The 13,004-nt window shown below is 44.6% G+C and overlaps 1 protein-coding gene across 2 annotated transcripts in view; it reads right to left on the minus strand.

Annotated features, from left to right (window-relative positions):
- Positions 1–483: 483 nt before the first annotated feature.
- SPARC (secreted protein acidic and cysteine rich) overlaps positions 484–13,004 on the minus strand; it is a 44,411-nt gene continuing 31,890 nt past the window's right edge. For both annotated transcript variants that reach the window (XM_068278393.1, XM_068278394.1), the window contains exons 7-10: positions 7,585–7,718; positions 3,949–4,097; positions 3,341–3,489; positions 484–1,309 (exon numbers count right to left, since the gene is read on the minus strand). In XM_068278393.1, the coding sequence (XP_068134494.1) occupies positions 1,281–1,309; positions 3,341–3,489; positions 3,949–4,097; positions 7,585–7,718 (461 nt within the window). In that variant the 3' untranslated portion in view covers positions 484–1,280. The remainder of the gene's footprint in view (positions 1,310–3,340; positions 3,490–3,948; positions 4,098–7,584; positions 7,719–13,004) is intronic.

The following is a 13,004-nucleotide window of genomic DNA, read 5'->3' on the forward strand; positions in this document are numbered from 1 at the left end:
ATTTTCCTTTGCATTTTCAAACCCATTTTCTCAAAAACGACAAGGTCTTTAGAAAAAAATTCTGAACCCCTATTCCCTTTAACATGTGTAGCAAATTGGTGGCAATAGCTTGTATTGGGCTTTGCTATTAACCACTAGGGTCAGCACAAAATTACGAATGATTGCAATTACAGATGAAATTATGATCTTTCCCAAAATTTTGCATTACAATTTTGCATTGATATTGCGAATTTCGATGCAAAATTACGTCTATGTGAAATTTGTGCTCATCACTACTTGAAAGAAGTTTGATTTATAAAAAAAAAAAAGCAAAAGGGCAATATTTCTGTATTGTTTGTACAACAGGGTACAATAATCAATCTCGGGACCAGTACCAGCTTTTGCATAAGAAGCCTCTATCCACATGTATAGATTTTATTTCATTGGTAAAGAGTGAAAGAGACACAGCACAACTACAGGAAACCCAAAAAAAGGAAAAAGAGAGATTTTTCAGTCTTTTATTCTTTACGGAGTCTTCTGATTCATTTACGCCAAATTGTCTAAAAAAAATGTTGAAATTGACATTCCAGATGACCCAGATTTGTGCGCAGCTCAGACACGGGCCTCCCCAACCCCCCAAGAGAGAGCGTAAGGAGGCCCCTGTCAAAGGTCAGATCCCACCACCTGCCTGACCCAAGGTGGGATGAGTCAGGATTAACCCCTTCATTGCTAGAGTGTCTCTGCAATTTTTGGGGGGCTACTCCAGCAGTGAAGGGGTTAAAGTCCAGCTTTAACACTCCTTTACTTATTTATTTATTTATTTCCATGGGTAGCCTTGGTTTAAAAGAAGAAGGTAAGCAACTCAGATTTCAAAAAAAAGTCTTTGTTCTTATATTTTCATTTTGAAAAAAATAAAACGATCGGAAGCCGGTATTGAAAGCCATTGAATTCAATCTTTGTTCTCGGGAAGTGTGAAAGGATTCGAAAGTTGGGAGTCGGACAGGTGAAGACAACAGAGAGAGAGAGAAAGAGAGGAAGAAATCTGAACTGGTCAATCAATGGACTTCTGGGCAAGTGGCGACAAGCCATCATCTCCTCCAGTAGCTGAAGCGTCCTGTTCCCGTTGGTCTTAGCACCGTTAATAATATCTGTTCTACAGTTAGCACCATTTCCTTTTTTGTTGTTTTGTTTTGCCGCCCAACCCGAGAGACAAATATTAAAAACTAGAGTGTAAAAGAGGAGATACAAAATAAAATATTACACAAATAAATTCAGATGAGACAAAAATCCATTGATGGGGCTTAGACGATCAGGTCTTGGTCAACGTCCTCTGCAAAGAGAGAAATACAGATATGTTAGGCTTCGACAGTTATTTTATTTTTTCAGAAACAGTAAAACTTTCACTGTCACGCTTGGATGAAGGGTTAAGATTAGGCAAAAGGTTTGGGTTAGGGTCACTGAGTAGGCAGTGCTTAGGAAGCGGGCAAGGTTAGGCCTAGAACCTAGGGAAGTTCATGGTTAGTGAAAGGGTGGGGATAATGTTGTAGTTAGATGAGGCTGAAGCAGTAAAGGTGGCCCTTCATCAGGCGATTTTTGCGGGATGATGGAATCACAGGAAAATCAGTGCCACAGCATATCCACCCAATCGATGTTTCGATTGATTTCAGGCTGAAATTGACCAAAAGTATTGATCGGGCATGCTGGAAAATCTCGGTCACAAGTGCTTGATTGGGGCAAGAGCAGTTATGGAGTTTTATGTTGCAATGACCAATGTACCCCAGCCGGTGCCCCCCCCCCCCCCAAGTATAAAGTGTCCCCTTGTGCTTGTGTGCAGTGTTTTACAATCTCACCTCTCTGACTGCATGACTCTTGGCCTTCTCCTGCATAACCGCTGTGTCAGCCGTTATCGCAATTGCCTGTACTGCGTAGCACCAGGACTTAAACCATGTGACGTCACGACATGAGCCTGGTGCCACCTGGGACAGACGCTTGCTGTGATGCTGGACACAAGAGGAGGTCAGGAGTCGTACCAGCAAAGAGGTGAGTTTATAACACTGGGCACGGTCGGACACTCATATCCTTTGGAGGGGCTGCCTGGCAGACGGAGGCGGTGGAGAACGCTAAATCTAGCCCGATTTCTGATAGATTTTATTCTGAAAATTATCGGAAATCAGTGTACAGAGTATGGGAAGGAAACAGATCCCTCTCTGATCAGAGAGGGATCTATCTAATGGTGGATCTGCCCATACATCGAGTGATATATGGGAACGTTTAGACATCGGCTTCTGCTGTTGAAAAAATCCAAAACTAAAATATCAGGCAGTTCTTTCCAAATGAGTATTCAACAATATCTACAATATCTATACAATAAGTCAAGTATGGGCTTCAGTTAGTGAGACCTGCGTACAGGATCTGTCTAACAATGATCTTTCAAACAATATCTGTATTTATGAACGTGCATGTTGAGGTTAGACAGGTGCAGGTTCACCTCTGTGAGTTGAGAGTTAAGAATTTTAAAATCTGGCTGGGAAAATCCAACTCAGCAGTTCATTAATCTGTTGAGTAGCTTTTGCCCCAGGGCTCATACAGACATACTATAGTTACCCAACCCCTACAGACATCCTCGGCTATAATTACTAGGTAATTCCCGCTGGCGTTGATCCAGGGATTTTACCTGATTGCCATCTGGAGTCGAGAAGGATTCTTTTTCCTTTTGGGGGCTAACTGGCCCATGCCTTGTAAGGGTTATTCACCTTCCTCTGGATCAACAGGGGTATGTGAGAGTGCAGGCGGGTGTTGTATCTCATTTATTGGTTGAATGTGACGGATAGATGTGTTTTTTCAACCCAAATAATTAAAACTATGTAACAGTACATAGTTGGTGTGAGCAACAATCATCTTCTGTTTGCACATAATTTTGGGTATAAGAATTTCATACATGCAAAATGGGAAATTTGGATGCAGGGTGAAGCCAAAAAAAACGGTTCACCCTGTCCCTGCAAAAGTCCCAGTGGCATTAATTACTATTCCCCTTCTAGGCCGCCGTGGACTCAGGGGAAAGACATCATTCGGCTGCCAGCTAGGTTTGTAGTAATTGACTCCGCCCAAATTGCTGTCTGAGCACCGCTATATCCATAATACACTATACAGCCTATGGCAGCACATGGTGCACCCCTGTGCCATTTTGCTCTGTATCAATAAGAGTCACCCCCTAAAATGAGAGAGACAGCTAAAGAGCATGAGGTGCGTTCAGAACCATACCACTATGTACTTCAAGGAGATGTCATTGCACAACCAGTATTATGTTTGGTCTGATGCGGGTTGTTGCGGTCACACGTAAATATGCTGTAGCATCACATACCATCCTTGATTCCAAAGCACTTAGCCCATTCATCCAAGCCAATGTATTTGTCGTTGTCAAGGTCGCACTCATCGAAGAAACGGGTGGTGCAGTGCTCCATGGGGATGAGTGGGGCGCGGAGAGGAGACAGCTCGGTGTGGGAGAGATATCTGTGGATGTAGAAGGGGAAAAACGAGAGTCAGGCTGAATCCAAACTCTGAACGCTTACAAAATCATCTTGAAAACACAGAACACTTTTGTAGCCTGTTTTAGTTGGCACTCAAGCCACATTGTTAAGTCATAACGTCTTTTATCTCTACTGCTTAATTCCTTGCCTTGCAATGTTAGTGTCAAATCTTGGCCATGCCACTATCTGTATGGATTTGTATGTTCTCCCCATATTTGCCAATGTTTCCCTCAGACCCGCTGGCTTCCTGTGGCATCCCAAAAACATGCTGGCAAATGACCTGGCTTTGTCTCCAAACTGACCCTAGGCTAGAGTAGGAATGCTAGATTAAGATTATGGTAGGGACATTATCTTGTGAGCCCCTCTAATACACAGGCCTGTACTTTTAAGAAACCCTTGACCAATGTATTATAAACCACAGTCAACCAAAGGCTTAACCTACCCATCGATGGGGTGCTGGTCCAGCTGGCCAAACTGCCAGTGAACAGGGAAGATGTACATGTTGTAGTTCTTCTCAAAGTCACGAGTGAGGAGTTCTAAGGTGTGGTCTCCGGCCTCCAGACGTTTCTCATTCTCATGGATCTTCTTTACCTAAATTATAAATATTCAGATTGAGGAGCTAGCAGGAAAATCATCACTCCTTATATACAGTATGTTTTTACTGGACTTGAACTTCAATTTCAAAATGAATGAGAATTTAATGAGCAATTCTCTCTGGATCGTGTATGTAGATTGCAATGAGCTTAGCAAAGGAAATTAGGCTACACTGACCTCTGCTATCCTTTCATGAACTAGCACTGGCCTTCTCAGTGTGTTCCTAACATGAACTAACTTCTCAGAATGTGGAAGAGTTCTTATCACATGATCAGTTCCGGCTAGGGGTCTGGCAGCAGCCATAGAAGGTTGTGGCAAGTACTTTGGCTAGGTTCTCACTATTCCAGGTTCCCAATGAAGGAATTCACAGCAGATCCGAAGTATGATCCACCACGTCCATGATTTTGTGGTGTCTTTTGGAATGGACATGTCATAAATACCATGCTATCTGTGACATGTCAGTACTTCCTACTGTATGCGGAAAAGTTGTGCAAGATGGGACTTTGCGTTCTGCTACTGCAATGGACACAACAGGCACAATGGTCATGTGTCTTACTTGGCCTCTAGTATGAACCCAGCCATAGAGTTCTGAGAGAGGGAAAGTCCAGTCAAGACCACCTTTCCTGGAAAGATGCATACCATTTGCATCAACTTAGAATTATTAGTATGACATTGATCCTCCGTACTCTACAGCAGCAACTCTCAATGAAATGTTCCTATTCACAATTAGGGATGGTCAGCAATGCCCATTTTCAATTCCAAGGAAATCTCAATTTCTGATTTTCCTTTTTCTGAATTTTAATTTTTCCAATTTTTGAGGGGTACTTTATTGGTCATCTTTTGCATCAGAAAAAAAAAATTGGAAGATCGGAAATACGGAAAATCAGTCTTATCATTGGTTTTGAAATCAAAATTTTGCGGAAAAACTCTGTATTCTCTGATTGGTCCAATGCTTCCGAGTTCTAGGATTGGGCTAAAATTACCGAGTTGCGGTCAATCGGATTTCCGCAGAATTTCCGATTTCTTTTTTCCGATTGGGAATGTGGAAATTTCAATCCCGCAGAATCCAAATTATCATCCCTTCTCTCATTGATCTGGAAGTAAGGATTAGAGATGGCCCGAACCTCCGATTTTCGGTTCGTGAACAGGAACTTCCGCGAACAGCAATAGACTTCAATGGGGAGGCGAACTTTGAAAACTAGAAACACTTATGCTGGCCAGAAAAGTGATGGAAAAGATGTTTCAAGGGGTCTAACACCTGGAGGGGGGCATGGCGGAGTGGGATACATGCCCAAAGTCCCGGGGAAAAATCTGGATGTGACGCAAAACAGCGTTTTAAGGGCAGAAATCACATTGAATGCTAAATTGCAGGCCTAAAGTGCTTTAAAACATCTTGCATGTGTATACTACAATCAGGGAGTGTAATTAGAGTACTGCTTCACACTGACGCACCAAACTCACTGTGTAACGCACCGCAAACATCTGTTTGCGTAGTGACTCCGTGCTGGACTGGTGCGCAACATGGCCAGAGTGTAGGCCGTGGCGGTGTTCAAGCCCATATGGTCGCCGGGCTGTGGTTGTTCAATGATAGAACAACAGTGACTGTCAGGTAAGTATATGCAGGGATGGGTATTACAATGTGCACCTGTCACACACAGACAGGTAGCGGACAGGCACAGTGACACTGCGTGCGCTCACATCGGTAGGTGGGTGCACTGTGAACAACAGGTAGGTAGGTATAGGCAGTGATGGGTATTACAATGTGCACCTGTCACACACACAGGTAGTCACTGAATGCGCTGGGCCTGGCAGTGGCTCACACAGTAGGAATTACCAAGGCTCTCTATGCAACACAAGTGTCAGTGGGACACACAGAAAAAAAAATAGATCACAAGAACAAGATTAGCTCTCAAAAGAGCTGTTGCGGGGTGCTATTTTAGCAATAAGAATCAGCAAGGAGCAAGCTAACAAGCCTACAAGAGCCTAACTAAGCTTTCCCTATGAGAGACTGAGAGTCTGCAGCAGCTATCCTTTTACTAATTAATGCAGGCACAGGAGTGAGTGAAAAACCTGATGCTGCCTGCCTTTTATAAGGGGGGAGGGGGGGCTCCAGGAGGGAGTGTAGCCTAATTGGCTACAATGTGCCTGCTGACTGTGATGTAGAGGGTCAAAGTTGACCCTAATGGAGCATTATGGGGGCGAACCGAACTTCCGGAAAAGTTTGCGGTTCTCCACAATCGCGAACCACGGAAGTTCGCCGGGAACCGTTCGGGCCATCTCTAGTCAGGATCCAGGGAAGTATTTTTAAGGAATAAGAAATAAACAACCTGGAAAACGAAATGACGTTTGCAGTTTTGGACTCAGAACAGTGAAAGTGATTTACTGCGGCAAAGCCCAGGAAAACATTCCGGGAGCTCTACCACCATCTCCACAACTGTGCACTGACCGGAGGGAAGGACGGACTTCCTGTGACTGAAGGACTGACCAGTGGCCATAACAGCATCTATTTACACCGCATAATGTTATTCTTAGGTCTGTTCTCCTGAATTCCTGGCAAAGTGCACAGTGGCTGCCTTGACAGCAGAGCTTGCAGAGAGAGGCAGACTGACAACTGTCCTATTGACGTTAGCGTCTAATCCAAGCGTCGGGCTGTGACATGACCTTTGAAGCTGACAGTTCAGACAGAGAAGCTATAAAGTTCTAAAATAAAATGACTCAGACAGCGGTCCAATGGGGAGCCCCGACTTCACATTCAAAAATGCTTTGCTCGGACTCCTAGGCGCACAGTAATTAGTGATAGATACACTGTAATTACGCAATGGATCTTGCGGCGAGAGGCATTGGGTGATTAGCGGCGGTATGGATAATGACAGGGATGCCGGGCAGAGCTACGTGGGGGGTTTCTAAGATGTGCGGCAACCCGACGGAGAGCTCTGGGGGTCTCCTTATTACAGGAGACCCCCAGATGCTGCGGCAATGACGTGCGTTAGCTGGTTTAGACCTGCTCTTTGCAACTCTAAGCTAATGCTCATGTCTGCTGGTAAGCATCACTTCCTGGAGACATGAAAAGGATAACTTGATACTGTGCAAAGATCTCGCTGAGCGAGTATATCGCCCAAGCGAATTCTTTTCTGCCGGGGGGGGGGGGGGTCTTAAGTTTAATAGGATTAGGCAATGCCCCATCACCTAAATTAAGAACTCGCCAGCGCTAAGTTCAGCAATAGGATATGACCCTAAATCTCAGTGACTCCGCAAAGTACCAAATCACAGTGAATCTCTGTGTAGAGCATCAAACCTCAGTGACTTTCTGTAGAGCACCAAATCTTTGTAACAAGCTTTATAAATTAATTGTTCAGTAATCAGGCTTCATCATAAGTTCTCCTATAAAGAGAGTTTCTGCATTATAACGTGATCATTTTCCCTGGACATGACTGGTGACAGTGTGTATGTAGGCATATGTTTCTGTTCATCTGAGAGGTCCTACCCTGAGCTTCTGCTTCTCATTGAGTAAGTTGTTGTCCTCGTCGCGCTCGTATAGGCTGACCAGGACGTTCTTCAGCCAGTCACGCATACGCAGAGGGAACTCGCTCAGTTCGGCATCCATGCAGGCGGGAATGTCTGCAAAACAACAACATGTTACAGATCTTAGGAAGAAATGATATAACTGCTCCACAAGGACAAAAAATAAGCACGGCAATATTAGTGCATCTGTTACACGTCGCCCATTACAGCTTTCATACAGCTACTGTAGAGCTGTATTATCATATACGATGTACCAATTTTTGGCATAATATTGGGTCTTTACCATTGTAATTTGATTTTATTAATGTAAATAAGTTCCTAGCGTGTGTATACTGTATTTGTTCCTAGCAGCTCCTCGATGAAGCGGGATATCACTCATGAAACGCGTTGCATATTTGTGCCGTTACCTTGAATAAAATTAACTTTTCAGTGAAAACTGACTCTTGAGTCTACTTGTGGGAGGTAAGCCCACCACTACCTCCCTTTAAAAACGCTTCTTAACCTTTTTTATTCTTATCTGGCTCCTCTGTTTGAACATTCTATTTATTTTGTGAGCCCACCCTTGGTGGAGGGGTGTTACCCCCTTTTTTTCCACTTCGACAGAGAGCGACATCTTTTATAACAAGTGGGGTTGGGTCTAATCTCCTCGCCTGCCTACTTAGTGGCTACCGGAGGTGACTCATCTTTGTGAGTATATCTGATCACATATTATTTATCACACTCATGGAACTGACATATTGCACTATTGGGGCTCGCAATCCTTTTTTGTTTTTCATACAGCTAGAATACTTCATCAGGAACTTGGGCTGGATTTACATCTCAGGAGCCTATGGGCATGGAAAACCTCAAGCACTAAACTCCACCCCCCTTAGCAGAGGCCACACCCAAGGCTTGCCACCTCTATGCTGATATTTCTAGAAAACAAATCCCCTGCTGTAATCGAAAATGTCTAGAGGGTCCTAGCACTGGATCGGTGATCTCAAGGAGGAGTATCTAGAGCAGTGATCCTCAAATTAAGGCCCGCGGGCAGAATGTGGCCCCCTGAGGCTTTTTTACTGGTCCCCATGCACAAAATGTATTACTTATAGATGCGGTCAGCTACATCTTTAAATATTGGTGGTCTGCATATAGAATAGCAGTGCTGGCACCAGCCATCCACATGGAAGCCAGAAAGCAGTAATTTGCTGGCTTCCAATCAAATTCCACTTCTGGTGACACTGCTGTCCAATTGGACCACAGATTGTCACCTGGGTATGCTTCATTGTCCGGCCCACAAAGATTTCTACATCATCTCATGTATACTCCGGCCCCCCAGCAGTTTGAAGTATCTTGACCCGGCCCTCCACCCAAAACGTTTGGGGACCCTTGATCTAGAGGATCCAGAGGCTGACCTCTAGAGACATATTAAGGTGAAATAGGGCCCTTAGGCAAGCAACAACTTTAGGCCCACCTTTGATGGCCACCTAGCATTTTTGGTAAGATTTGTTGGGGGCTTGTATAAACCGGGGCCCCTAGACACTCTCCGGGCCCTAGGCAACTGCCTGAGTTTCCTTGTGGTTGATCCAGCTCTTTGCCAAAGTAAATATGTAACTTGCTCTCTTTATACAATTACTGGTTTGCTTTAAAATGTAAAAAATCTGTATGCAACGCTTGGAACTCTGTATTCTGCTGAAGTATGCGGCAGCAAAATGTCATTTTACCGAGCTTAAAAAACAATTTTTCTTTGAATTTTTTTAAAATCGATCTTCTGAAAAGTGACAAGGGATTTTTGAAAAACGTTTTTTTGCCTCGTTCCCATAGAATAACAGTTTAAATTTTTCTGCGAAATGACAGAACATAATTACAGTTGTGTGCAAAATGAATGAAGAGTTTTCCAGAAATGCAGAATTACTATTTTGCAATTTTGATGTGAAATGATGACGTGGCAGAATCTGAGCTGAACACTTGTTTGCATTGATTTTGTCTCTCTGATGTCTCGTCTAGATCACTGAACAGCAAACTGAAGTCGGAATGAAGAAAAACAAAAAATCTGACCAAAATGACAGGTTCATCTCCTCATGGGGATTCTCAGGTTTTCTTTGTTGTCAAAGTTTAACTGCTAAAATAATAAGATACCAGCCAGCTTCCCTTTAGCAATTGCCGTTTTAGCAATTGCCGTTCAGGAAATGCCTTAAACAAAAAAATAAAACCCTGAGAATCCCCCACGAGGAGATGGACTAGTCCAAAACCTGTTGGTTCTGTCAGATTCGAACTGCTTACTTTTTTCGCTGGAGTCGTCCTTTAATGAACATTGAATATATTCACAATTGAATATATATTTACAATTGAATATATGTCTGTACAACATCCCCTAACTTCCTGTGCCAAGTGCAGGTCACAAGCAGTTGGCTTTGCTGGATTTTCCTGGGTGAATGCTTTTGTTTCCCTCCAGCTGGAGGCCCCTCCCCTCTCTCCCCCCTCTCTATAAGTAATGTTCATACACAGATTCTTCCCTTCGCTGCAGTGTTTCTGTGTGGGTTGTTTTACAGTCCAATGACATCCTTTTATAACAAGGAAAGTATCAGATAATGTCATGAGAACAATGCGGGAAGGGATAAAGTTAGCTGAAATCCCCATTTGGCAGCATTTGCCTCCCCGGAACCCCCCTCTGAAAGGAGGTTTTATTAGTCTGGTCCTTGTTGATTTGCAGCTCGGTAGAGCACAGTCTCTGCACAGAGGAGTCTTTGTAAAGAGGACATGAATGTGTATTATTCAGCCTGCTGTTACCCACATACTACAGGAGAGGCATCTCTGGCCAGAATAGGGCCTTTGTTCCCCATCACTTACCCCTTGAGTAAAGTAATCTAATAATGCCTTTTATAGCGGTTTCAAGTGCCGCGCTGACTGTACTTTCCATTCATTGGAAGAAGATCCCGTTTGCTGAGCCCAGACTATAGAGGACTGCATGATACAGACAAAGGGCCAAGCTCACTGGCAGAAAACTGCTTCTCTTTGACAGGTGGATGTTGATAGAAGGTATTAACAAGTGGCCCGCCTTCAGTACCCCAGCGATAAACATACCTCAGCACTGATTCAATTAAAGGGGCACTAAAGTGACATGTGACATGATGAGATAAACAAGCGTACATAAAGCACCAATCCTGCCTTACCTGTGTTGCCCTATTTTGTTAAATTCAAGGGCTAATAAACCAGTGTGTTATGTCTGCAGCCGGAGTGTTCCTGAAAACTAACTAGAGATCACAAAGCATCTGTGTGGCTGCACAAACACTGAACATACACTTATGATGGCTGGGAAGTTGTTGAACGCTCAACAGGTCATTATTTTTCTCTTTCGGTACTGAATGTACAGCAGCCATGTCAGTGTGATCACATATTATTTATCACACTCAGGCTAAATACGATCCTACATCTTTTTGAAAATCCTTAAAGTAAACCAGAGCTCCTAAAAACAAAAGATTTGATACTTACCGGGGGCTTCCTCCTGCAGCATAAACACATCTCTGTCCCACACCGCCCTCGCGTGGACTGCCGTTCAGCCGCGATCAGCCCCGGTAACCTGCTCAGTCTGGTCTGTAGAACATGATTGATTGCTTACAATTCTGTCCTGCATGCAAATTTGAGGCAAATTGTATGCAGCCTGGACTTGGGCCAGTGAATACAATTTGCATACATTTGCATTTAATTTGCATGGAAGCTGCAATTTATAGCATCTGGTTGATCATCTCTAGCGGTTTCAATTCACAGCAAAGTCCCCGTTATCTGGAACTCAGGCAACAGGAAGTCTCAACTAACCGGCATGCCTGAGGAGGTAATGGGGATTTTTTTTTGGGGGGGGGGGGGGGATTGCCAGCCATGAAATACTCACTGAGTCTCCAGAGACATCTTGTGGTTCCTGGCGGCTTCCGGCGTCCGTGCACGGCTCCCGGCGTGTCACGTGACCTGGCAGGACACACCTGAAGCAGTCAGGAGCTACAGGAAGTTGCTGGAGGCTGGGTGAGTATTCTATCCTGCACTGGGGGAGGGGGGGGGGGGGCAAGCACATGTATCCGAAATTAGGCGATCCCCAGGTGTGTAGCTAAGGAGCTCTGGTTACCTGGTGTGAGTTTTACATGGTCCACCCCCAAGCACTCTATACATAACAATTGATACGGCGCACCACAACCTGCCAATGGCAACTACAGCGTCAGAGGTGCAATCATTCATTCATTCAAAGCCTTTATAGAAGTGATCATTAGAAGCATAGGACCATTAAAGAGCTTATACTGTGGTTGAGGGAGGGCCCTGTGGTGCCCCTCTGGCTCAAGGGCCCCGGTGCAGTTGAGACCTCTGCAGCCCCTATTGCTACGCCCCTGTCGATCCCAGCCAGTGTCGGATACCGGGGACTCTGCTGTATTGTGTTTTGACCTAACAACAGAGCAGTTCTCACGTCAATAAGAGTAATTCTGCAGAGAATGTAATTTCCCCTCAGAGGGAGGTCAGGGCTCAGTACGTTCACCAGCGAGCCAACTGCCGGAGCTCAGAAAGGATCAGGCTTGTTTGGAGGAACTGGACAGAATGTTCTCCGAGAAGCGGAACAGGCCCCAACACATCTGTGCGCTGCAGGAATGAGCCCCTAGGGGACGCCGTGACTCACGGCTGACCCCCCACCCCCTCAGCAGCTGCAGATCGCATCTTCCCTTGTGGGGGCTACGCGTGCTGGGACCAGTCATGTAACATGCAAGTGCCCCGGGGGTCCCAGCGTAACATAGCAGAGGAAAATCTGAGCAGGGGGCTTACATTCCCCAAACTAGAAGTAATGGACTGAATGTTATTAGTCTCAGGATGAGATTGTGCTAGGATAAAAGCAAGGAATCTCCCCTTGGTGCATTGTAATGTGAACCTTAAAGGACAACTGAAGTGAGAGTGATATGGAGGCTGCCATATTTATTTCCTGTTAAACAATACCAGTTGCCTGGCAGCCCTGCTGATCTGTTTGGCTGCAGTAGTGTCTGAATCACACACAAGAAACAAGCATGCAGCTAATCTTGTCAGATCTGACAATAATGTCAGAAACACCTGATCTGCTGTATGCTTAATCTGGGTCTAATGCTGGGAATACACGGTTCGTTTCTGCCGTGCGTTTCTGCTCTCGATCGATTTTGCCACTCGATTTCAGCTCTCGATTTTTATCTCCCTCCCGTGTTTCTTATTTTTTTCCATTCACTTCTATCAGAAATCGAGCGGCAAAAGAATTGAAATGGAGATCAGACATGTCGGAAATTATCTATTGAACCATCTAAGCAGCTTCAGCTTCAGTTGTCCTTTAAAGAGACTCTGAAGCGAGAATAAATCTCGCTTCTTGTCTCATAGTTAGCAGGGGCATGTGTGCCCCTGCTAAAACGC

Source organism: Hyperolius riggenbachi, chromosome 3 (assembly GCF_040937935.1).
Source record: "Hyperolius riggenbachi isolate aHypRig1 chromosome 3, aHypRig1.pri, whole genome shotgun sequence".
NCBI lineage: Eukaryota > Metazoa > Chordata > Amphibia > Anura > Hyperoliidae > Hyperolius > Hyperolius riggenbachi.